Genomic DNA, 27,500 nt, shown 5'->3' with positions numbered 1-27,500 from the left:
CTCCCTCTCTTCACAATGGGTTTCGTTATGTACAGTCAGATATTTCTGTTTGATTTTGTTATCATCTTTGTTAGTTCCACCACATATCCTTTGTTCAATAAGTTCTTCACATCTCTCTTTCTCCTCTCTCTCTATCCCTCTTTCTTTATTTCCCTCCCTCTCCCTACCTCCCTCCCTCCTCTATCTCTCAATCTTTCTCTCTGTCTCTCTCTCTCTCTGTCTCTGTCTCTCTGTTTGTCTGCCGTGGTGTCAGTCGAAGACGACGACCAATCAAACTGACATACCCGTAAATGTGACAATTAATTCTGTGTCCATAAATTTGCATCAAGCACACCACCCGTATTCATCGTACCAACACGAGACGTAGATCATATCACGCCCCTTTCTTGAATTACATCAGTTGGTATGCGTGTAGTGTGTGTGTGTGTGTGTGTGTGTGTGTGTGTGTGTGTGTGTGTGTGTTGTGTGTGTTTCTTGTGTGTGTGTGTGTGTGTGTGTGTGTGTGTGTGTGCGCAGAATCAAATGGTGTCCAAACGGATCTTACAGTGATTCCTAATCAGTTTAATGGTTTCTTCGTGGTAAAGCGTGGTTGCATGCATTACGATTTTTTTTAGATGAAGACAATGTAGCTGACAATTTACTGCGTGCATCCTCATATGCTCGCTCTCTCTCTCTCTCTCTCTCTCTCTCTCTCTCTCTCTCTCTCTCTCTCAAGCACACACACACACACACACACACACACACACACACACACACACACACACACACACACACACACACAGAAGACTAAAAACTACAACGATGACTCAGACAGACATACAGACAGGTGGAGTTTTGGATCACAAAGCTGAATCCCACAGACAGACATACAGACAGACTCTGACTCCTACACACAGACAGACAGACAGGCATTGCTCAGATGTATAGATCTGCCTCCTGCACACACACACACACACACACACACACACACACACACACACACACACACACACACACACAGGATATATAGAAATACACAGCTGATCTGAACTAATGTACCACACCTTTCTGTGCAGGCCGCGTCTGCTGACGGAGAACGGAAACCTGGTGCTGCAATGTGGGCAAAGCAAAAACATCTACATGCGGCCCTCTGTCGGCGGCAATGTCTACATCGGTTCGGACAACCTCACCTATATCGCTCAGCTGGTCAGTAGTAGTCGTCGAAGTGTACTTGTATTACTTTTTCTTGTCTCAACAGATTTCTCTGTGTGAAAATTGGGCTGTTCTGCCCAGGAAGAGCGCGTCGCTACACTGAGAGCGCCACCCTTTCTTTCTGCCTGTCTGTCTGTCTGTCTGTCTGTCTGTCTCTCTCTCTCTCTCTCTCTCTCTCTCCGTCTGTCATATACCATCTACCATCTACCTGAAGGTCTAGTCATCAGCCCCATCCACATGTAATATGCAGCTTTGTGTGTGTGTGTGTGTGTGTGTGTGTGTGTGTGTGTGTTTGTATGTGTGTGTTAATTCATTTAATGTCTATCCACATTAAGTGATAGTAGACAGAAAAAAAGGAGGGGGGGTGGGGGTGGCGGGGGGAGGAAGGAGGGAAAGGGTAAGGGGAAAAATCACAACATTTACAACAATCTGGCTAAAACAATAACTTCCAAACTTAGAGAATAAAAAGATGTGTGTGTGTGTGTGTGTGTGTGTGTGTGTGTGTGTGTGTGTGTGTGTGTGTGTGTGTGCATGTGTGAGTATGCACAACATTTTACATTGATATGCACTTGTATATATCCTAATTTCTACTGTATCTGTGTTTGTGTATGATTTTCGATTTATGTTCGTATCTTGTTATGTAATTCAACAGATGAATTACTGAGCAGGATGACAGACTAAGCAGACAGGTCAGTGACAAAGCAAACTGATAGATCAGTGACTATGCAAACAGACAGAACAATGACCAATCAGACATATCAATGACTTAGCAGACATATCAATGACTTAGCAGACAAATCATTGACAAAGCGGACTGACAGAACAATGACCAGTCAGACATATCAATGACTTAGCAGACAAATCATTGACAGAGCGGACTGACAGAACAAGGACCAATCAGACATATCAATGACTTAGCAGACAAATCATTGACAGAGCGGACTGACAGAACAATGACCAATCAGACATATCAATGACTTAGCAGACAAATCATTGACAGAGCGGACTGACAGAACAAGGACCAATCAGACATATCAATGACTTAGCAGACAAATCATTGACAGAGCGGACTGACAGAACAAGGACCAATCAGACATATCAATGACTTAGCAGACAAATCATTGACAGAGCGGACTGACAGAACAATGACCAATCAGACATATCAATGACTTAGCAGACAAATCATTGACAGAGCGGACTGACAGAACAATGACCAATCAGACATATCAATGACTTAGCAGACAAATCATTGACAGAGCGGACTGACAGAACAATGACCAATCAGACATATCAATGACTTAGCAGACAAATCATTGACAGAGCGGACTGACAGAACAATGACCAATCAGACATATCAATGACTTAGCAGACAAATCATTGACAGAGCGGACTGACAGAACAAGGACCAATCAGACATATCAATGACTTAGCAGACAAATCATTGACAGAGCGGACTGACAGAACAAGGACCAATCAGACATATCAATGACTTAGCAGACAAATCATTGACAGAGCGGACTGACAGAACAATGACCAATCAGACATATCAATGACTTAGCAGACAAATCATTGACAGAGCGGACTGACAGAACAATGACCAATCAGACATATCAATGACTTAGCAGACAAATCATTGACAGAGCGGACTGACAGAACAATGACCAATCAGACATATCAATGACTTAGCAGACAAATCATTGACAGAGCGGACTGACAGAACAATGACCAATCAGACATATCAATGACTTAGCAGACAAATCATTGACAGAGCGGACTGACAGAACAAGGACCAATCAGACATATCAATGACTTAGCAGACAAATCATTGACAGAGCGGACTGACAGAACAAGGACCAATCAGACATATCAATGACTTAGCAGACAAATCATTGACAGAGCGGACTGACAGAACAAGGACCAATCAGACATATCAATGACTTAGCAGACAAATCATTGACAGAGCGGACTGACAGAACAATGACCAATCAGACATATCAATGACTTAGCAGACAAATCATTGACAGAGCGGACTGACAGAACAATGACCAATCAGACATATCAATGACTTAGCAGACAAATCATTGACAGAGCGGACTGACAGAACAATGACCAATCAGACATATCAATGACTTAGCAGACAAATCATTGACAGAGCGGACTGACAGAACAAGGACCAATCAGACATATCAATGACTTAGCAGACAAATCATTGACAGAGCGGACTGACAGAACAATGACCAATCAGACATATCAATGACTTAGCAGACAAATCATTGACAGAGCGGACTGACAGAACAAGGACCAATCAGACATATCAATGACTTAGCAGACAAATCATTGACAAAGCGGACTGACAGAACAATGACCAATCAGACATATCAATGACTTAGCAGACAAATCATTGACAAAGCGGACTGACAGAACAATGACTAATCAGACAAGTCAGTGAATAAGCTGGCACACAGATCAATGAAGACTAACAGATCAATGACTAAACAGACTGACAGATCATCAACAGAGCAGATTGACAAATCAATGACTAAGCAGACAGGTCAGTGACTATGCAGAGCGATGGATCTGTGATTAAGCAACAGATCAGTGACTGAGCAACAGATCAGTGACTGAGCAACAGATCAGTGACTGAGCAACAGATCAGTGACTGAGCAACAGATCAGTGACTGAGCAACAGATCAGTGACTGAGCAACAGATCAGTGACTGAGCAGGATGACAGATCAATGACTGAGCAACAGATCAGTGACTGAGCAACAGATCAGTGACTGAGCAACAGATCAATGACTGAGCAGGATGACAGATCAGTGACTGAGCAGGATGATAGATCAATGACTGAGCAGGATGACAGATCAGTGACTGAGCAGGATGACAGATCAGTGACTGAGCAGGATGATAGATCAGTGACTGAGCAGGATGACAGATCAGTGACTGAGCAGGATGATAGATCAATGACTGAGCAGGATGACAGATCAGTGACTGAGCAGGATGATAGATCAATGACTGAGCAGGATGACAGATCAGTGACTGAGCAGGATGACAGATCAGTGACTGAGCAGGATGATAGATCAGTGACTGAGCAGGATGACAGATCAGTGACTGAGCAGGATGATAGATCAATGACTGAGCAGGATGACAGATCAGTGACTGAGCAGGATGATAGATCAATGACTGAGCAGGATGACAGATCAGTGACTGAGCAGGATGACAGATCAGTGACTGAGCAGGATGATAGATCAATGACTGAGCAGGATGACAGATCAGTGACTGAGCAGGATGATAGATCAATGACTGAGCAGGATGACAGATCAGTGACTGAGCAGGATGACAGATCAGTGACTGAGCAGGATGACAGATCAGTGACTGAGCAGGATGACAGATCAGTGACTGAGCAACAGATCAGTGACTGAGCAACAGATCAGTGACTGAGCAACAGATCAGTGACTGAGCAGGATGACAGATCAGTGACTGAGCAGACTAAGTGGTCCCCAACTCTCTCTCACTGCTGTTTCAGGCGAAGGGGAATCGAGACGAGATTCAGCGTCTGAGGAGCTCCACAGATGTGAGTGTGCTCTTGTGATGTGTGTGTGTGTGTGTGTGTGTGTGTGTGTGTGTGTGAGAGAGAGAGAGAGAGAGAGAGAGAAGTTGTGTACTTGAAGTTGTGTACCTTGTGTATGGAGAGAGCTGCCACCCTTTACTATTAGAGAGAGAGAGAGTGTGTGTGTGTGTGTATGTGTGTGTGTTCGTGTTATGCTTGGTGCTCGCATATTTGTGTATGCGGTTTGCCTGTGTGTATGTGTTTATTCGCGCGCGTGTATGTGTGTGTGTGCGGTGTGCCCTTGCTTGCAAATGTGCATGTTTGTATATTTGTGTGTGTGTGTGTGTGTGTGTGTGTGTGTGTGTGTGTGTGTTCGTGTGACACACCTCTGTCCGTTTGTGTGATCACTGAAACTTAAAAGAGTGAATTATGAGAAAGCTGTTGGAGACATTAACTTGTACAGCAGTTCATACAGTTTTGATTTCTAGTAATGACGCAAAGAATTCTCCGTGAAATCAGACAGACATAAAACTGTGCGTAAATGATTTGCTCTCCTGTTTTACCATTTTCTTTCTCCTTTTTTTTTTTTTTTTCGGCAACTGAAGTTGATGTCAAGCAATATATTTTTAAAGTCTAGAACACATTGATTTTTGAAATAATTATACTCTAATTCAATTGTGTATTTCTGAACTACTAATGTACGTGCTTTTGTGTTCATTTATTTCTTGGTCATATTTATGTACTTGTAGATTTTGTTTATTTATTCTCTTTTTTTTTCATTTATTCAGCATTTTTTAATTTACTGGCCTACCACTTTCAGGCACCCAGCAGCAATACGACAACTGAATAAACGGTTCTTATTAACTGATTGATTAATTAATTGATTGATTGATTGAATTTCTGATCGACTGAATGAGTCTCATTTTATTTATTAGCATTACTCATTCAGTTACTGGCCTACCCATTTCAGGCTCCCAGCATCATTCAAACACAAATGGCAAACCTGTTTTTATTTTTATTTTTATTTATTTATTTTTTTTATCAGGCCCCCAGTAGTGTGCAGACACAACTGGCCAACCTGGAAAGTTCAGTGACCTCACTTCAAACACTTCCGGGTCAGCTGCAGACTCTGACCACCAACTTCAACCAAGTGAAAAACACGGTATGGTGACACGTTGTGGTAAAAAAAAAAAAAAAAACGATATTCTTTTTTTTTTCTCTCTCTCTCTCTCTCCTTTAGGGAAGACGCGATGTGGTGTGGAGTGAAGTACTGATAATTAAATATGGGTGATATAGAGAGGGACACAGAGAGAGAGAAAAGAGAGAGGCTAATCTTCATTATAAAAACCAGCACTCGTTGCGCATGTACAATACAAAGAGTTAAACACTAAATTAACCAGTTTCATAGGCTATGATGGATTGAAGATGTTGAAGAGAAACAGAGATAAAATAACAACGGTGACTCTGTGTGTGTGTGTGTGTGTGTGTGTGTGTGTGTGTGTGTGTGTGTGTGTGTGTGTGTGTGTGTGTGTGTGTGTGTGTGTGTGTGTGTGGATCATGCAGTATTTTTTGTGTTTGTTTTTTTTTTTTTTTTTGTGTTTTTTTGTTGTTGTTGTTTGAGCAGATGTAGTCTGGAAATACGCGCTATATGAATCTTTCAACGTCATCGCAATGCTTAGTCTCGCATCTGCTGCTTACAGAAGCTCAGAAACATTCAGGTCAATCCCAAAATTCTTTCAGAGATTTTATCGCTGCTTCATTGAATCAGTTTTAACTTTCTCGTTTATCTGCTGGTATGGAACTTTAAACGTGAGGAACAAGAACATATTGAGTGAAATTGTAAATGTGTCCAGCAAAACAGTTGGTGTCAAACAAGAAGCTCTGAATGAGCTGTACAGACGTATGAAACAAAAGTCAACACAGATCATAAGCGATGACAGCCAGATATACCATCAAAATATTATGAACTGTTACCTTCAGGGAAACGCTACCAATTTCCCAGACTGAAAACTCTTAGAATCCACAACAGTTTTTATACCCCAGTCAATTCAGTTCTTAAATAATTGATCAGTCTTAATGCATAACTATTGTTATAGTACGTCTGCACATGCGCATGTGCGTGTATGTGCGAGTGTGTGTGTGCATGTGTGTGTGTGTGTATGTGTACGTATGTGTGTACTTTATATTTTGTATTAGATTTTATTATTATTGTTGTTATTATTATTATTATTATTATTACTATCATCATCGTCATCATCATCATTATTATTATTATTATTATCATCATCATCATCATCATTATCATTATCATTGTTGTTGCTGTTATCATCATCATTGTTATCGTTATTGTTATTATTATTATTATTACTATTGTTGTTGTTGTCGTCATTATTGTTACCATCTTCATCATCATTTTGACCTGCCAGGTGGAGCAAACCAACGCCAACAGCCGCTTGCTGACGGTAGAGTCCCGCCTGGACAACCTTCAGCCCACAGGCCGGGTACGCTCCTCCCTCAACGCCCTCGACAGCCGCCTCAGCACGCTGGAGAATCGGGTACGTTTCCACCCGACTCACATCCACCCCGAGGAGAAAAAAAAATCATAATGATAAATCGTGACTTTGCTGGGAACAAGTAGGGCAGAGGAGTGAGTATGGTGAATCAGCGATGTGGAGAAATTGGGAGGGGGCGGGGGAGGTGGGGAGAAAGGAAGGAAAGAAAGAAGGAACGAAAGAAAGAAAGACGAAGGAAAATAAGGAAAGAGGGAAAGAAGGAAGAAAGAACGGAGGAAAAGGATGAAGGAAGGAAAGAAAGAAGAAAAGGAATGACGGAAGGAAGGGAAGATGTAAGGAAGAAAATCGGGAAGGAAGGAAAGAAGGAAGAAAGGGAGGAATGAAGAAAGAGGAGAGTAAAGAATGACGGAAGAAAGAAAGCGGAGAGAAAAAAAACGAAGAAAGAAATGTAGAAACATAGATAAAGAATGGGTAACGTGTGTGAGTGTGTGTGTGTGTGTGTGTGTGTGTGTGTGTGTGTGTGTGTGTGTGTGTGTGTGTGCGTGTCTGTGTGTATGCTTGTGTGTGTGTGTGTGTGTGTGTGTGTGTTTGTGTGTGCCGGAGGGAGCATGTCTTGTATTCAACGTAGGTCGAATGAGCGAGTGGGTGTATCTTTGTGGAAAGTATCTCTCTCTCTCTGTCTCTCTCTCTGTCTCTGTCTCTGTCTCTCTCTCTCTCTCTCTCTCTCTCTCTCTCTCTCTCTTCTCTTTCTGTGTGTGGAATATGACCTGTGGATGAATATTTTCGTGTATTTGTTTCTGTCGATCTGTATGGCTGACTGACTTACTGCCTGTTTCCGTCTGTGTGTTTGTCCCTGTCTCTCTCTCCACCCATCACCCTCTTGCTGTGTCTCTCTCTCCACCCATCACCCTCTTGCTCTGTCTCTCTCTCCACCCATCACCCTCTTGCTCTGTCTCTCTCTCCACCCATCACCCTCTTGCTCTGTCTCTCTCTCCACCCATCACCCTCTTGCTCTGTCTCTCTCTCCACCCATCACCCTCTTGCTGTGTCTCTCTCTCCACCCATCACCCTCTTGCTGTGTCTCTCTCTCCACCCATCACCCTCTTGCTCTGTCTCTCTCTCCACCCATCACCCTCTTGCTGTGTCTCTCTCTCCACCCATCACCCTCTTGCTCTGTCTCTCTCTCCACCCATCACCCTCTTGCTGTGTCTCTCTCTCCACCCATCACCCTCTTGCTCTGTCTCTCTTTCACTCGCTTTTCTTTCTGTCTTTCTATTTGTCTGTCTCTGTGTCTGTATTTCTCTTGGTCTTTTTTATCTCTCTCGGTCTCGCTTCCTCGCCTTCCTCTCCCGTCCTCTCTCTCTCTCTTTCTATCTTTGTTTCTTGTCTCTCTTTATCTCTATTTGCCTTTCTCTCTGCCTCTCTCTCTCTCTCTCTCTCTCTCTCTCTCTCTCTCTCTTTCCTTTTCTCTCTCCTCTGTGTGTCTGTGTACCTTTCTCTGCTCTCTCTCTTTCTCTGTGTGCGTGCCTCTCTCTCTTCTCTCTCTCTGTCTCTCTCTGTCTCTCTCTCTCTCTCTCTGCCTCTTTTTTCCCCTTCCCCCTCTCTCTTTATATCTCTCTCTGACTCTCTTTCCCCTTCCACCCTCTCTTTCTCTCCCTCTCTGTGTGCCTCTCTCTGTTTCTTTGTTATACCGGTGTACAAGTCATTGTCAATTTTCACTCTTGATCCTGAGTGTTACGGCGATGAGTGTGATGACATGTTGAAATGTGTAGCTGTCTTTGTGAGAGTTGTCAGTTCATTGATTGTGATGCTACGCCGGATCTGGGATTTCCCGATGTTCAGCATAAAGCTGAAACATGGTCTAAGAAATGTGCGTGATGTGTGCAATGCTCTGCGTTGTCGTCGTCGTCGTTGTTGCTTGTTTGTTTTGTTTATTTGTTTGCTTGTTTTCCATTTCTCGATTTTTTTTCACATCGCATTATTTTTCATTCATTTGTTCTGCCCTGTGCGTGTATTTGTCTGTGTGGTGTGGGATGTGTGTGTGTGTGTGTGTGTGTGTGTGTGTGTGTGTGTGTGTGTGTGTGTGTGTGTGCATCTTTCTTTGTGTGATTGACTGCATGTACACGCATGTTCTTGCATGGTGACTTTTTTTTCGGACTTGTATGTTTACAAGCATGTCAGTCTACATGAGGGAGACGGAGACACGGAGACAGAGCCGGTCAGAGTCAGATATGTAGAGGGAGGGGGAGGAGAGAGACAAAGACAGAGACAGATATGTAGAGGGAGGGGGAGGAGAGAGACAAAGACAGAGACAGATATGTAGAGGGAGGGGGAGGAGAGAGACAAAGACAGAGTCAGATATGTAGAGGGAGGGGGAGGAGAGAGACAAAGACAGAGTCAGATATGTAGAGGGAGGGGGAGGAGAGAGACAAAGACAGAGTCAGATATATAGAGGGAGGGGGAGGAGAGAGACAAAGACAGAGTCAGATATGTAGAGGGAGGGGGAGGAGAGAGACAAAGACAGAGACAGATATGTAGAGGGAGGGGGAGGAGAGAGACAAAGACAGAGACAGATATGTAGAGGGAGGGGGAGGAGAGAGACAAAGACAGAGACAGATATGTAGAGGGAGGGGGAGGAGAGAGACAGAGTCAGATATGTAGAGGGAGGGGGAGGAGAGAGACAAAGACAGAGACAGATATGTAGAGGGAGGGGGAGGAGAGAGACAAAGACAGAGTCAGATATGTAGAGGGAGGGGGAGGAGAGAGACAAAGACAGAGTCAGATATATAGAGGGAGGGGGAGGAGAGACAGAGTCAGATATGTAGAGGGAGGGGGAGGAGAGAGACAAAGGCAGAGACAGATATGTAGAGGGAGGGGGAGGAGAGAGACAAAGGACAGAGACAGATATGTAGAGGGAGGGGGAGGAGAGAGACAAAGACAGAGTCAGATATGTAGAGGGAGGGGGAGGAGAGAGACAAAGACAGAGTCAGATATGTAGAGGGAGGGGGAGGAGAGAGACAAAGACAGAGACAGATATGTAGAGGGAGGGGGAGGAGAGAGACAAAGACAGAGACAGATATGTAGAGGGAGGGGAGGAGAGAGACAAAGGCAGAGACAGATATGTAGAGGGAGGGGAGGAGAGAGACAAAGACAGAGACAGATATGTAGAGGGAGGGGGAGGAGAGAGACAAAGACAGAGACAGATATGTAGAGGGAGGGGGAGGAGAGAGACAAAGGCAGAGACAGAAAGAGAGAGAAGGGGAGACAGAGAGAACTCAGATGAATCAATGTACTGCGCCATATGCCTATGTCACAGGGACAAGGAAATGTAAATAAAAATAATGTGCAGCAAAAAAAAAACACCAAACGTAAGTAAACAACACAATGAATACATATCAGTACACATACAAACAAAAGTACAGACATACACAAACATAACAGTGCAATTGATATTTTTTTCGGTTAAGGAGGTATTTAAGTTTAAGCACGTTTTAGTTTGTCATATTTTGTTAACTGTCATGCACTAATCTATAAATCCAAATGTCTCTTTTTTCAAAGCCTCAAAAATAATACCATGCAACCACTTTACAGTGTTTGTCAGTTTGTCATATTTTGTTAACTGTTATGCACTTTCTATAAATCCAAATGTCTCTTTTTTCAAAGCCTCAAAAATAATACCATGCAACCACTTTACAGTGTTTGTCACTGGCCATCAAAAGTGTCATATAAAACGCTGATGGTCGGGAGAAAAATTTGCAGGGAAAATACTTTACCCTGATGTGGCCATAGTTAGAACAGAAAAATAAAAAGTAAATTTCAGATTCTAGAGCATTTTTACAAAATGGACAGAACATGCTCTCAGGTGATTGGGCAATGAAGCGATATTTGTGATTTTTTTAAAGGGAGAAACACCTAACCTGAAGCGTAATAATGCTTTTCTAACATCAGTGTTACTTATTTCAAATACAGGTTGGGAAATGTCAGGAACTGATTTAAATGAAGTATAAAAAGAAAACCGTTTTCCTGAAACATCACTATTTCAATCCTCAAATAAACAATCTTTTACATTCTGTTTGAGTAGAGACGAAAAATCCCTTACAGAAGGCCACCCATTGATTTTCCAAAACATGTCGAAATCCATAATGGTATAATGTGAAACACACATTGAGAACCCAGTTGTTTTTATTGTTACAGTGTAAGCTGTAAAGCATTTTGTATCTTTTGAATGGTAAACGATGTGAAGGCACAGTCACTAACTTAAGCCAAAATGTTATACATATAGTGTATGTTGTTACATAGAGTGAATACCTTCCTGTCACTGCATAGATTAGATCATTTGGAGTTCTAATGCTTACATTTAAAGCAAATAAATGGACTTTTTCAATAATACTTTGATCAGCCATCAGGAGACAGAGAGAGAGAGAGAGAGAGGGGGGGTCATATATATATATATATATATATATATATATATATATATATATATATATATGTACAGGGCGAGAGAGGGAGGGACAGATATACAGAGAGAGACACAGAGGGAGAAAATCGTGATACTTTTCTTCGTAACATGCATGTCAGTCCGTCTGCGTGTGTACCTGTATTTTTTCTTTGTTTTTTCTTTTTTTTTCTTTTTGAGGGTATGGATAGGCACCCTTCATCACATAGTAAAAGAGATACCAGGATTGTTTGCCCTGTTCCAGTTTGCTGTATGTACTTTGCATGTTATATTCTGCACCATGGAATCACCCCCCAGAAAGTATTGACAACATCGGTCAATAGTGTTACTATAAACACTGACAACATTATGTAAAACATTCATCCAGAAACATTGACGACATTTTCCAACTATGTCACCAGTATCACTGACAACAATTTCCAAGAATATCACCAAAACACTGACAACATTTTGCAACCATATCATCAGGAACATTGTGCAACAATGTCAGGAGAAATATTATGTAACACTGTGCAATAGTGTTACCAGAAACATTGACAACATTGTGCAACACTGTCACCAGAAACATTGACAACATTGTGTAACAATGTCAGCAGAAATATTATATAACACTGTGCAACAGTGTTACCAGAAACATTGACAACATTGTGCAACAGTGTCACCAGAAACATTGACAACATTGTGCAACAGTGTCAGCAGAAATATTATATAACACTGTGCAACAGTGTCACCAGAAACATTGACAACATTGTGCAACAATGTCAGCAGAAATATTATATAACACTGTGCAACAGTGTCACCAGAAACATTGACAACATTGTGCAACAATGTCAGCAGAAATATTATATAACACTGTGCAACAGTGTCACCAGAAACATTGACAACATTGTGCAACAATGTCAGCAGAAATATTATATAATACTGTGCAACAGTGTCACCAGAAACATTGACAACATTGTGCATCAATGTCAGCAGAAATATTATATAGCATTGTGCAACAGTGTTACCAGAAACATTGACAACCTTGTGCAACAGTGTCAGCAGAAATATTATATAACACTGTGCAACAGTGTTACCAGAAACATTGACAACATTGTGCAACAGTGTTACCAGAAACATTGACAACATTGTGCAACAGTGTTACCAGAAACATTGACAACATTGTGCAACAGTGTTACCAGAAACATTGACAACATTGTGCAACAGTGTCAGCAGAAACATATCACAAAAAGAAGCAGAGCACATTGCAGATAGTTGTCAGCAGAAAGGTGAAGAGTGAAGAAAGGGTAGGGATGGTGCATGATTTTAACTATCCTCCTCCTCATTCCTTTTCCTTTCTTTTCCCGACACTCTGTCCCTCTCTTCTCTCCCTGTATCCATGTGTCTGTTTGTCTGTCTCTCTGTGTGTATGTCTGTCTGTCTGTCTCCCCCCTCTGTCTTTCTTTCTCTGTCTGTCTGTCTCTATCTTTCTCTCTGTCTGTCTCCCTCTGTTTCTCTGTCTGTCTGTCTGTCTCTCTGCCCTGTTTTCCCTCCCCCCCCCTCCACCCACCCACCCCGATCAAGGCATGTGAATGAGCACGTTGTCTCCCCTGAATGTCGGCATGTCGTGCATGCGTTTCGTTTCGTGTTGATCACGTCAGGTGACGTCCCTCACGTCAACACTGGGCACAGACGACACGTCAGGCCTTATACAGACAGTAAGTATACAGAAAGCCTGAGACACCTCAGGGCTTAGACAGTAAGTATACAGAAAGCCTGAGACACCTCAGGGCTTAGACAGTAAGTATACAGAAAGCCTGAGACACCTCAGGGCTTATACACACAGTAAGTATACAGAAAGCCTGAGACACCTCAGGGCTTAGACACACAGTAAGTATACAGAAAGCCTGAGACACCTCAGGGCTTATACAGACAGTAAGTATACAGAAAGCCTGAGACACCTCAGGGCTTAGACACACAGTAAGTATACAGAAAGCCTGAGACACCTCAGGGCTTAGACACACAGTAAGTATACAGAAAGCCTGAGACACCTCAGGGCTTAGACACACAGTAAGTATACAGAAAGCCTGAGACACCTCAGGGCTTAGACACACAGTAAGTATACATAAATCACGAAGGCAGCACTGGCTGTTATGTGCTGCAGCCTTGGGGGCTACTCGGCCTTTGGGGACCATCCCCAACAGGGAACATAAAGTGAGGATGCAACTTGGGGAAGACTCTCCACTGTGAACAAATCCAATCCCAGATAGTCTGGACAGCAGATGTCTCATCTGTTGTACTGATGGTCATAGCCGGACAGGGCTGACTTTGATACAAAGTATACAGCATGACGCCTCAGCCGTTTCTTCACACTGGAAGTATGTGTGTATGTATATGTTGCTTGATCAACTGCCTCGCCAGGCACACCATAGGGTTTGCATGACCCCTTCAGTGTGTCCACTCCACCCCCTTGATTAAAGGTCCTGTAGCCCTAGGGGCAGAAAATTCATATCCACTGTGTCAAGGACTGGGCTCAGGAAGACGGGACCCATTCCTCTCCTTGCGCCGTTTTTACCTCCTCCTAGCGAAATCAGGTAACCATTCACACCTGGGTGAAGTCAGGAAAATCGGGGTAAAGTGCCTTTCCCCAGGACACAACACCATGCCGAAACGGGGCCTGGAACCCTGATCACTGGTGAACACTGGACCAGAAGCCTAACTGACTCTGCCACGGTGCCCCTCTACGACATTTCAAGTAATGATGTTCTGTTCAGTCTCACAAAATGTTTAATACTGAACGTACATTTCCTTCCCTCTCTTCGTTGCTTGTCACAGTCTGTCTGTGTCATGTTCCCTTTGTTGTCCTTGTGTAGGTTCAATAAAGGAGCACTGTGGTTGAGTCGGACGAGCATTGGACCTGTGACCCAGTGTTCACCAGTGATCAGGGTTCCAGGCCCTGTTTCGGCATGGTGTTGTGTCCTGGGGAAAAGACACTTTACTCCGATTTTCCTCACTCCTCCCAGGTGTTAATGGGTACCTGGGAAGGTTAAAAGGGTGGAAGGAGTTGACTGGGACCCTCTTTCCTATGCCGAGTCTTCAGACACAGTGGAGATGAGTTACTTCCCCCCTGGCCGTAACGAGCTATGCGAGATTTCATCTGTAAGTGTTTGATTATGCTCAGTGCCTGTTGCGTCTCTGTTTTGTGATATTTTTCTGTTGCGGTTTCTTTCAGGGGCTTGTTGTGTTGTTGTTGTTGAAAATTGTATGTCGTATGCACTGAAACTATTCATTCTATTTCAGCTGCTTTATCTCCGTTCACTAATCAAAGAGTTTTGTTGCAGTTTGAATCTTATTTATTTTGCCCTACCCTACCCTGTCCTACCCTACCCTGTGCTTCCCTGTCCTACCCTACCCTGTCCAACCCTACCCTACCTTACCCTACCCTGTCCAACCCTACCCTACCTTACCCTGCCCTGTCCAACCCTACCTTGCCCTGCCCTTTCCTGCGTCAAGGACGTAACCACGGGAGAAGTCCAGCCGATGACCGCTCTGTTGGCCAGGCAACACTCCCATACCCACCCACCCTCTTTGTCTTAACACTGCTCGTCGCTTTCCAAGGTCAACAGCGACGACGATGACAGTGACTCGAGCAGCACCAGCGATGACGGCGGTGGTGGTGGGGGGAGAGGAGGAAGAGGAGGAGGAAGAGGAGGAAGAGGAAGCGGGGGAAGACTTAGCCGAGCCATGAGGCGGAGGTTTCGAGCTCTGACGAACAGGGTATTGGTGCACGTGTCACTACTGCTACCCCTGAGCATGACGTCATCAGGGGCTGGGGGTGGGGGTGGGGGTGAAGTCGCCTGGATGGATCTTCCTCACTCACAGCACTGACCTTTGCCACGTGTGACCTTTGCCCTGTCTGACCTGCATGGAGAAGCGGGAGGGATGGAGGGGAGGGGTTGGAGACTCGGGGGTGAGGGAGGTTGGGGGAGGGGGGGGGTACAAGGAGTAGAAATGGAGGAGGGTGGGGCTCACAAACCGTGAACAGACGGATGAATGAGGAAGCAAACAGACACAAATACAAGTGGACCAGATCGAGAAAAAAAAACAGACAAGCAGAGAGAGAGAGAGTTCAGTTCAGTTACTAAGGGAGGCCTCACTGCGTTCGGACAAATCCATATACGTTACACCACATCTGCCAAGCAGGTGCCTGACCAGCAGCGTAACCCAGCGCTCTCAGTCAGGCCTTGAGAGATAGACAGATATAACAAGAGTATACGAGAAAACTGAGATAAATAAATAGCTAACTAAATGGAACAAGAAATTATCGCTCAAACATAGACAGACAGATCGATCTTCTGGATCGATAGAGAGAACCAAGAAAGATCGAGAAAACGTAGACAAAAGGCAGTCAGTGAGATAGTTAAAAATATAGATCGGGGAAATATACACAGATTTAACAGACACACAGACAGATAGATACATCGAAAGAACACGAAGATATATATATTATTCCACTGGTGGTCAGCCTGGCCTCCCAACAACGCAGTCGTCCTTTAAGGGGAGCGAAGTTTAGAGAGCAACAACAGATTTCGTCTGAACAGGGTATATTATGTGGGCGTGTATCGAAGATTCTGTTGGGGTTGCAGCATTTGCACAGTTCGTTTGTACGTGGTGTTTTCCTGTTGTAGTTTTCTGTACAATCCACCAGATTGTCTTCGATCAGTCTTTCACAACTAGCGTACCTATGTCCGCATGCAGCCTCCGTTGTTTTGACGTCACATGTGTGACGTTGTGGTGAAACCTGATGACGCATGTTGCATGCTGTGTTGTTTTTGTTTTGTTTTTATTGTTTTTTGTTTTTCTTTTCTGTTCTGTTTTCAGCGAGTTAACTTTGATCAAATCTATAGGTACAGAGCACAAAAGTTATCATGCATGACTGTTGGTGGGTAATTTCCATTTTTAGTATACCAGATTCTTGGACTTGTTTAAATGAACATTTTCGTTCGGATTTGGAATGAAAGCACGTGAGAAATTACCTGAAGCGTGCAATCCAACTTTGAAATCAAGAGTTATAGTCTTACCTGAAGCGTGCAATCCAACTTTGAAATCAAGAGTTATAGTCTTACATGAAGCGTGCAATCCAACTTTGAAATCAAGTTATAGTCTTACCTGAAGCGTGCAATCCAACTTTGAAATCAAGAGTTATAGTCTTACCTGAAGCGTGCAATCCAACTTTGAAATCAAGAGTTATAGTCTTACCTGAAGCGTGCAATCCAACTTTGAAATCAAGAGTTATAGTCTTACCTGAAGCGTTCAATCCAACTTTGAAATCATGAGTGATAGTCTTACCTGAAGCGTTCAATCCAACTTTGAAATCAAGAGTTATAGTCTTACCTGAAGCGTTCAATCCAACTTTGAAATCAAGAGTTATAGTCTTACCTGAAGCGTTCAATCCAACTTTGAAATCAAGAGTTATAGTCTTAAATGAAGCGTGCAATCCAACTTTGAAATCAAGAGTTATAGTCTTACCTGAAGCGTGCAATCCAACTTTGAAATCAAGAGTTATAGTCTTACCTGAAGCGTGCAATCCAACTTTGAAATCAAGAGTTATAGTCTTACCTGAAGCGTGCAATCCAACTTTGAAATCAAGAGTTATAGTCTTACCTGAAGCGTTCAATCCAACTTTGAAATCATGAGTGATAGTCTTACCTGAAGCGTGCAACCCAACTTTGAAATCAAGAGTTATAGTCTTACCTGAAGCGTTCAATCCAACTTTGAAATCATGAGTGATAGTCTTAACATGAAGCGTTCAATCCAACTTTGAAATCAAGAGTTATAGTCTTACCTGAAGCGTTCAATCCAACTTTGAAATCAAGAGTTATAGTCTTACCTGAAGCGTTCAATCCAACTTTGAAATCAAGAGTTATAGTCTTAAATGAAGCGTGCAATCCAACTTTGAAATCAAGAGTTATAGTCTTACCTGAAGCGTTCAATCCAACTTTGAAATCAAGAGTTATAGTCTTACCTGAAGCGTGCAATCCAACTTTGAAATCAAGAGTTATAGTCTTGACATGAAGCGTTCAATCCAACTTTGAAATTAAGAGTGATAGTCTTACATGAAGCGTTCAATCCAACTTTGAAATCATGAGTGATATTCTTAACATGAAGCGTTCAATCCAACTTTGAAATCATGAGTGATATTCTTAACATGAAGCGTTCAATCCAACTTTGAAATCATGAGTGATAGTCTTAACATGAAGCGTTCAATCCAACTTTGAAATCAAGAGTTAGTCTTAAAACCGATACGAAATGACCTGTATCATGAACACGAACCGACTCTTATCGGCTCACGCCGCCCTTTCATTTGTTTACCTTTGTATGGCTTGGAGGGGAGGGGGGGTGCGGGGAGGGAGGGGGTGCAAACAGAAAGAGAAGCTGTCTTTGGCATAGATTGAATGAACTTGTCATTGCAGATGCTTTTATGTACACGGCAAGATGATGTACATTTGCTGTAGTGACTGAATCTGTATCAAGATTAAGAACAATTGACCTTCAGAGACGAAAGCCACACAGAATGGGTCATAACCTCTACTAATACTGATATGGTTTCAGCTATGCACAAAATAGCTGTTTAGATATATCCTTGAATTTAGGATACTGAAATAGGAGATTACCCAGCTTTTGTCTTGCTTGTTGACCATGTTAAAAACAGCACATAGTTCAGGTGTGATCCTGCATGATTTTTCGTGTCTGCGTATGCATTTGATTGTGGTTTTGTTTGCGTCTTGTTGGGTCATAAGTTTGACCAAAAATAAAAGATATGTTTGCATGTCAAATTAGGCATGCTGTCATTAGGTATTTGACCTGCATGTGGTTAATGTTTGATGCTATCTGGTTCATTTTCGTTGTGTGCTCTTGAAGTCTACTTAGTTCCATTAAGCCACATTGTTTTTTCGGTACAGTTTGATTATTGGTCAGATTCATAATTATCTTATTATCTGATATATCTCTACATAAAATTTAGCTGTAAATGTTTCTACTTGTTTGTATTTTTACCAGTTTTATGGTGCATGGCTTGTGAGGATTTTCTAAGAGAAAATTTGCTCTTCTCTTGTTTTAATTCATGGTAAGATCACCAACCCTAACTTATCTCTCTTTCCCGATGTATTTTGAAATAATGTTATTATTTTCGTGTGTCATATAAAGTGATATGGGAGGACAGAAAAACTCTCAAGGATATTTATTACGTGTGTGTGTGTGTGTGTGTGTGTGTGTGTGTGTGTGTGTGTGTGAAATCTTCCCTTTAACTGATTTCAAACCAAGAAAAAACTTTCCATTAACTGTTCAACGTTGTTGTTTTTTTCTAGATTTGTTTTCCTTTCTTGTTTAGCCATTGCTTGGGACCCCAGACACACTATCAGAGACCCAGTTTCACACCGGTCATAATGTTTTCCTATGATCCATATTAGACTATTACCTTTAGATAATTGTGTTGACAACAACCTATGCTGTGAAATGATTTAATTTCCAAATTGGAGTATACTTTATCCTGGAACGATTACGTAGAAAGTTAATGGTACTGTGCACGCCATTGGGATACAGTAGGTTTTGGGCTCAGCATGTTGAGCTGTATTGTGTATGTAGAAGAGCGCGCTACGGAACTGTTCGATTGATGTTGTTACTAGTATAGTACTATCAGCCATATTGTTATGTTTGTTAGGATTTTGTATTGTATTTTGTATTTTGTATTTATTTTTATCACAACAAATTTCTCTGTGTGAAAGTCGGGCTACTCTCCCCAGGGAGAGCGCGTCGCTACACTACAGCGCCACCCCTTTTTTTTTCCTTTTTTTAAATATTTTCCTGCGTGCAGTTTTATTTGTTTTTCCTATCGAATTGGATTTTCTATTGAATTTTGCCAGGAACAACCCTTTTGTTGCCGTGGGTTCTTTTACGTGCGCTAAGTGCATGCTGCACACGGGACCTCGGTTTATCGTCTCATCCGAATGACTGACGTCCAGACCACCACTCAAGGTCTAGTGGAGGGGGAGAAAATATCGGCGGCTGAGCCGTGATTCGAACCAGCGCGCTCAGATTCTCTCGGTTCCTAGGCGGACATGTTACCTCTAGGCCATCACACCACTATGATGATGATGATGATGATGATGATGATGATGATGATGATGATGATGATGATGATGATGATGATGATGATGATGATGATGATGATGATGATGATGATGATGAACATGCACTGATGGTGTCTGCACAGGTCCAGACGTTAGAAACGACAGTACAAAGACTTCAGCAGGTAGGTTGCGAAATAATAAATATTATCATTTAAAACCTATACATAGGTACTCTCAGCTTCCTTGTTCTCCAACACCACCCATGTCAGCTCACTTTGGATGAGTGAGGAGTGGGAAAGGGAGAGTGCGTGTGGGGGGGGGGATGGAGGGGGGGAGGGAGGGGTTTTGATAGACAGTGGTCTTGAATGATTTATGTAATTTGTAACATTTTTCTTTCATGTAAAGTGCCCCGAGTTCTTAGTGAGAAAGGGCGCTATATAAATGTACATTATTATTATTATTATTATTGGTATGTGCGTTATCATGAGGTTATTATTGGTGAAATAATTCATTGTGACTCTGATGCAACACGCACACACACACACACACACACACACACACACACACACACATATGCATGTCTTGCTGTTGTTGACCATCACTAACGTCACGTATTACCTGTAGTGTTACTGACCATCACTAAATGTCACATGTGGAAGTTGCTGACCACCACTAACGTCATGTATAACAGTTACTGACCACCTCTAACGTCATGCGTTAGTGTTACTCACCACCAATAACACCATGTATTAGAGCTATTCACCAACTCTAAGGTAATATGTTAGATTTACTGACCACCACTAACGTCACGTGTCAGAGTTACTGACCACCACTAATGCATTGCAGTTACTGACCACCACTAACACCATGTATTAGATTCACTGACCACCACTAACGTCATGTGTTAGAGTTACTGACCACAATAATGTCACGTTTTGCAGTTACTGACCACACTAACGTCATGTGTTAGATTTACTGACCACGACTAACGTCATGTGTTAGATTTACTGACCACAATAATGTCACGTTTTGCAGTTACTGACCACACTAACGTCATGTGTTAGTTATTGATCACCACTAACGTCACGTGTTAGAGTTACTGACCACCACCACCGTCGTATATTGCAGTTACTGACCACATTAATGTCGTGTATTGCAGTTACTGACCACACTAACGTCGTGTATTGCAGTTACTGACCACACTAACGTCACGTATATTGCAGTTACTGACCACCAACGAGTGCCAGAGCAACCCGTGTCAGAACGGGGGCACCTGTGTGGATTCCTACAACGGTTTCTTCTGTCAGTGCCCAGACAACTTCCAGGTGAGTGTGTGGACACCCACCCTCCCACCCACCCCCACACCTACGCCCTCCCCCCCCCCCCCCCCCCCCGCCCCCCCCCCCCCCCACCCCCACACACACACACAAAGACACACACGCAGACAGATAGGACACGATACGATACAATTTTTTTTCCTGATAGAAATAAACTGTAAAAACAAGCAAAGATAAAAACAGACAGACAATGTGACAAACGAAAGGAATACGGCACATCAAAAGATAGCAATTTCCCTGAATCAGAAAACCGAAAATGACAAAAAGCACCCGTCGTCATAGTTCACATTGATATTAGCCGGAATAAACCTCTCTTTGTCACTTTGAGAGCGTGAAAAGATTAAAATAAATGCACAAAATCTTGTTAACCAAACCCGAATAGTTGTATTCTTTGTGTGCATGTAATAATGCTCAGTTAAATTTGATTATTTAGATTTAAGGGGAAAGAGACAGACTGGGTGGATTTTGTAAAGGTGTGAATAGCAGAGTTATGATTGGTTGTCAAGCTATGAAAATTATGGAGCTGACTGGTTGATGAGGTGTGAAAAGTATGGCTCCGGTTGGTTGTTAAGTGATGAAAACATCGTTGTGGATGGTTATGGTATGAAAACATCATACTGGTTGGTCAAGGTATAAAACCATCGTTCTCGCTGGTTAATACATGAAAACATCGTTCTGGTTGGTTAATACATGAAAACATCGTTCTGGTTGGTCGAAGTATGAAGCCATCATTCTGGTTGGTTAATACATGAAAACATCATTCTGGTTGGTTAATACATGAAAACATCGTTCTGGTTGGTCGAAGTATGAAGCCATCATTCTGGTTGGTTAATACATGAAAACATCGTTCTGGTTGGTCGAAGTATGAAGCCATCATTCTGGTTGGTTAATACATGAAAACATCATTCTGGTTGGTTAATACATGAAAACATCGTTCTGGTTGGTCGAAGTATAAAGCCATCATTCTGGTTGGTTAATACATGAAAACATCATTCTGGTTGGTTAATACATGAAAACATCGTTCTGGTTGGCCAAGGTATGAAAGCTTAAGACTGATTAACTAAGGTATGAAAACATCGTTCTGGTTGGTTAATATATGAAAGCATCGTTCTGATTGGTTGTTAGGGAACCACGTGCTCAGCTGACGTCAACGAATGCGCGGTGTTTGCGGGAACAGACCGGGGCTGCCAGAATGGAGCGACCTGTGCCAACCTGTACGGTAGCTTCAGGTATGTTCATACACCTCTTTACACCTACTTACCTTTTTTTTTCTTCTTCTTCTTTTTCTTGTTGTTGTTTGTCCATCATCTGCACCGTTTCACTGGCATTACTCCCACACCACTCATACGCGGCCACTCCCGGATTTGTCTGTCGGAGTCCCAGCGATGACAGTCCGCAGGGAACTATAGAATATAATAGAATAGAATATGTTTTTGTTACCAAGTGTACCGGGGTATTGGGGGGAGGGGGTAATAGTAAATAAGGGTGCATGCAAACATAAATCGAAAATCATACACAAACACAGATACAGTAGAATTTAGGACACACACATGTGCATATCAATACGAGAACTTGCGCGCGCGCGCACACACACACACACACACACACACACACACACACACACACACACACACACACACATTTAAACATAAGCTGCATATCACGTGTGGATGGGGCTGATGACTAGATCTTCAGGTAAGTGGGTTGTTGATTGCACAACTCTCTTTGATCATACTGGACTGGTTCGAGAGACAAGGCATTGACTGCTTTGGGGGAAAAGCTGTTGGCGAAGCGATTGGATTTCGTCCTTATACTTCTGTACCGATGACCAGTACCTGCTTGTGTACCGACTTTCGATGTTAGTTCGCCATGATTGCCCGACGAGACCCTGCACTGCTGCTGAGTCATTTCAGTGGTGTTCTGTTCTGATTCACCGTACTTAGGACACAACCTACTGAGTCATTTCAGTGGTGTTCTGTTCTGATTCACCGTACTTAGGACACAACCTACTGAGTCATTTCAGTGGTGTTCTGTTCTGATTCAACGTACTTAGGACACAACCTACTGAGTCATTTCAGTGGTGTTCTGTTCTGATTCACCGTACTTAGGACAACCTTCTGAGCCCCATACTGACGACAATCATGGCTAAATCGTGGAGCCAGAATGAGTGAGCGTCTCCCCGAGTGTCCCTCCAACGGCAGTCACCCATGATTCTGCCGACACCGAAGACTTTGACAGGACTCACCCCAATCACGGAAGTGGAAGGGGATGGAAACTGGGGTCACCAAAAGAGCAGGGCATGAAAGACCATTGACTTCTGGGACATGTTTTGTTAATGATGAAGGAGGAGGAGGAGGATGGTGATGATGACCTTGCTGTAGATATCCATGCAATTTGGGATTATTTGACAAGGCTATACTTCCTGCGCTTTCTTTCATAATGATATTCCTGCGTTAACCGGGCCCGAGGTGTACAGACACTTGCAGTGTTGGTCAGGAAATCTGAGCAACATACCCAGACACACCCATGAAATGGGTGATACTTGACTGTGTGGTCCCAGGCTTCCCATTTTAGGCCACAGTACATTTGAATCTGGGTTGAAGCCTGCGGCGGTCTTAATAAAAAAACAAAACAAAACAAAAACACTTCTGCTGGGAATCGAACCCGCATCCTCCCAGCTTTTCTCGACGCGAACCACTTCGCCACGGTGGTTATATACCTGTCTTTTTCTGAAAGGTATTTTCAGGTGTGTGAACACACCTCTTTTACACCTGTATACCTGCCTCAACTTGTTTGGTAGTTTCAGGAATGTGTACACGCCTCTTTATATCAATGTACCTGCGTTAACTTGTGTAGTAGTTTCAAGTATGTACACATATACGTTGGGAAAGGCACACCGATTTTCCTCCCTCTACCCTGGTGTAATTAAGGGTACCAGATTTCGGTTGGGGAAATTAATTCGGCAGGGGAGGACTGGGCCCCGCCTTTCTGTACCAAGCTCTAGACACATTGAATAGGATTTCCTTTCGTATTACACTACACACTGATAGTACAAAAATTAGGGTTGCAAATATTTGTTTCTGCCCCCCAAAACTGCTTGGTGACATGGGAAGGGGGGAGTTGCGTGTTTCTTGTTCGTCTTGTGTAAACAAGCATGCTTCTTGATGTGGCATGGTTCTGTTGAATGCAAGTGTGTTTACTGATGTTTTTTGTCTGAATGATAATAATGAGTGTGTGTATGTGTGTGTGTGTGTGCGCGCGCGCGCGTGTGTGTGTATGTCTGTGTGTGTGTGTGTGTGTGTGTGTGTGTGTCTGTGTGTGTGTGTGTATGTCTGTCTGTCTCTGTGTGTGTGTGTGCGTGAGTGCGCGCGTGTGTGTGCATGTCTGTGTGTGTGTGCATGCCTCTGTGTGTGTGTGTGTGTGTGTATGTCTGTGTGTGTGTGTGTGTGTGCGCGCGCGCGCGCGCGTGTGTGTGTGTGTATGTGTGTGTGTGCGTGCGTGCGCGCGCGTGTGTGTATGTGTGTGTTGTTGTTGACGACAGGTGTGACTGTGCCCCTAACTGGTACGGGGTGCTGTGCTCCTCCGCTGTGAATGACTGTCAGGGCAACACGCACCAGGCACTCTGTGGGCATGGAACCTGTGTCAACGCCCCCAACACACACGCCGGCAGGGTGAGACATTTCCATTTGACATGCAGTCTTATACTGCGCCTAGAGACCAAGCTGTAGAGATGCCAGCTGTCACCACATCGCCGAATTTTGTTACGCTCGATTGCAGTTTGTTCCGATATTACGCCAACATCAAAATTGTTCCGATATTACGCCAACATCATAATTGTTCCGATATTACGCCAACATCATAATTGTTCCGATATTACGCCAACATCATAATTGTTCCGACGAGTTCATTTTCCATTACTTAGCTTGGTCACATGTTTTCCTGTCGTAACATTTCCCAGACGCTCTAGACTTATCGATCACGAGGCCAGGGCAGTCGCTACTAACCTTGGTCTCACGTGATGATGCTCAGCCAATGATAAAATACATGTGCGTTTGCTGATGTGGCTCGGAGTCTTGAGTGTTCCTACCTAATTTCCTGATTGTTCACACACACACACATACACACACACACACACACACACACACACACATATATGTATATATATATATATATATATATATGCTTGGTATGTTTTTGTTTCCATAACCCACCGAACGCTGACACGGACTACAGGATCTTTAAGTGATTGATCTTCTGCGTGCGTATTCACACGAAGGGGGATCAGGCCCCAGCAGGTCTGCACGTTACGTTGACCTGGGAGATCGGAAAAATCTCCACCTTTAACCCACCAGGCGCTGTTACCGAGATTCGAACCCGGGACCCTTAGATTGAAAGTCCAACGCTTTAACCACTCGGCAATGCGCCCGTTATCGGATCTTTGTGTTGTTTTGTGATAGAATAGAATAGATTAGAATATGTCTTTAGGACCAAGTGTACCGGGGTCACAAGGAATATTGGGGGGGGGGGGGGGGATAGTACATAACAAGATACGAACATAAATCGAAAATCATACATCATGTGATGTGCTTCAGCTTCGCTTTCTTGAGGAGGCGTCACTGCGTTCGGACATGTACGCTTCACTGCATCTGCCAAGCAGATGCCTGACCAGCAGCATAACCCAACGCGTTCAGTTAGGCCTGGACTGCATGCTTGTGTATTTGTGTAGCTGTGAGAGTGTGACAGGCGTGGGCTGGGCAGGATGTTTGAAGACGTTTTTCTGCCAATACAGCGTCCCCGAGGGTGTGGGTTTGAATCCCTGTCTGGCCCACTCCTCCCAAGTTTTGTCTGAAAAATCAAACTGAGCGTCCAGTCATTCGGATCAGACGAGGAACCGAGGTCCTGTGTGCAGCACGCAACTGACACACTGAAAAAAAATTATTTTTTAAACCCTGACAGCATACGATTTGTCCTCTGGCAAATTTGTGTGGAAGAAATGCACTCTGATGGGAAGGCAAATATAATTATATGCATGCACTCCAGACCAAAGCGCTGCTTGTCAAACATCTGTCTTGCAGGTGTGATCTCATTAACGCCTCATTGAGAAAGTGAAAGTGAATCTGGAACGATTATGAAACGTGCCCAAACACTGGTTGTCAAGTCCAACATTTTCATTTCAAGATGGTAATTGAATAAGCAAGAACGGCTTTTTTTTTTTTTTACATAAAGCCATCTGAAAAAAATAAGTTTAAAAAGAAGAAAAGAGAGAGAGAAAAAAGAAAAAACGTAAAAAAAAGTAAAAACATATGTAGATACATACATACGAGAATCGTGCGACATTGGAATACACGGTAGCATTTCTGTTTCGCACTCATACACAAAAACACGTACACATTCCCGAATTCACAACACACCCTGTTTCACATACACATACCCCCTCATATGACACAAGCAAACCGCCACCGAAAGCACATATAAAAATTTCACAAATAATAAATAAAGCGGTAAATCATAGATTCAGATGTGTGTGTGTGTGTGTGTGTGTGTGAGTGTGCATGTGTGTGTGTGTGTGTGAATGTATGTGTGTGTGTGTGTATGTGAGTTTGTGTGTGTGTGCGTGTGTATGCTTGTGTGTGTGTGTGTGCGTGTGTGTGTGTGTGTGTGTGTGTGTGTGTGTGTGTGGTAATGTGTGTGTGTGTGTGTGAATGTGTGTGTGTGTGGGGGGGGGGGTTGAATGTGTGTGTGTGTGTGTGTGTGAATGTATGTGTGTGTGTATGTGTGTGTTTGTGCAAGTGTGTCTCTGTGGCTGTGTATGTGTGTATGCTTGTGTGTGTGTGTGTGTCTGTGTGTCTGTGCGTGTCTCTGTATGTATGTGTGTGTGTGTGTGTGTGTGTGACTGTGTGAGTGTGTGTGTGTGTAAATGTGTGTGAATCAGAATCATCATCAGAATAATATTTATTTGTCATGAAAACCGTGTGAATGGTTTACAGACACAATCAAAAAATGCCCCCCAAAAAACAACAACATAAAACCACGCAACTAAACTAAATGTAATGTGTTCTAATCAAAACATGACATGTTCTTCGAAACATTCATATTTGAATTTTGCAAGTCGGGGTTGTACGGGATCGTAATTACACAACTGATTCACTGTATCATTATCATCAAATTTTGTGAATTCAGACTTTATATCTCAAAAGAAATCTTTACGTAAGTATTCATATCAAATACATTTAAATGTCTAGAAAATGATATTCATCTTCTTATTCACCACATGTTTTGCATTTTCTTGCATGTTTTTTTTCTGTGCCTCTGTGTGTGTGTGTGTGTGTGTGTGTGTGTGCGACAGG

General features: G+C 43.0%; 1 protein-coding gene across 2 annotated transcripts in view; it reads left to right on the top strand.

The window, feature by feature from the left end:
• LOC143276567 (cubilin-like) overlaps positions 1 to 27,500 on the top strand; it is a 168,401-nt gene that overhangs the window by 10,742 nt on the left and 130,159 nt on the right. Inside the window, exons 2-11 of one of the 2 annotated variants that reach the window (XM_076581155.1) lie at positions 1,056 to 1,185; positions 4,716 to 4,763; positions 5,785 to 5,901; positions 7,166 to 7,294; positions 15,306 to 15,464; positions 19,960 to 19,998; positions 21,040 to 21,141; positions 22,279 to 22,382; positions 24,695 to 24,824; position 27,500. The exon at position 27,500 is cut by the window's right edge and continues 174 nt beyond it. In XM_076581155.1, coding sequence (XP_076437270.1) covers positions 1,056 to 1,185; positions 4,716 to 4,763; positions 5,785 to 5,901; positions 7,166 to 7,294; positions 15,306 to 15,464; positions 19,960 to 19,998; positions 21,040 to 21,141; positions 22,279 to 22,382; positions 24,695 to 24,824; position 27,500 — 959 coding nt within the window. Of the gene's footprint in view, positions 1 to 1,055; positions 1,186 to 4,715; positions 4,764 to 5,784; positions 5,902 to 7,165; positions 7,295 to 13,348; positions 13,406 to 15,305; positions 15,465 to 19,959; positions 19,999 to 21,039; positions 21,142 to 22,278; positions 22,383 to 24,694; positions 24,825 to 27,499 lie in introns of both variants that reach the window. The other variant, XM_076581156.1, reaches the window with a different exon arrangement.

Source organism: Babylonia areolata, chromosome 32 (genome assembly GCF_041734735.1).
Source record: "Babylonia areolata isolate BAREFJ2019XMU chromosome 32, ASM4173473v1, whole genome shotgun sequence".
Classification (NCBI taxonomy): domain Eukaryota; kingdom Metazoa; phylum Mollusca; class Gastropoda; order Neogastropoda; family Buccinidae; genus Babylonia; species Babylonia areolata.
This window is presented reverse-complemented; position numbering and strand designations above follow the sequence as displayed.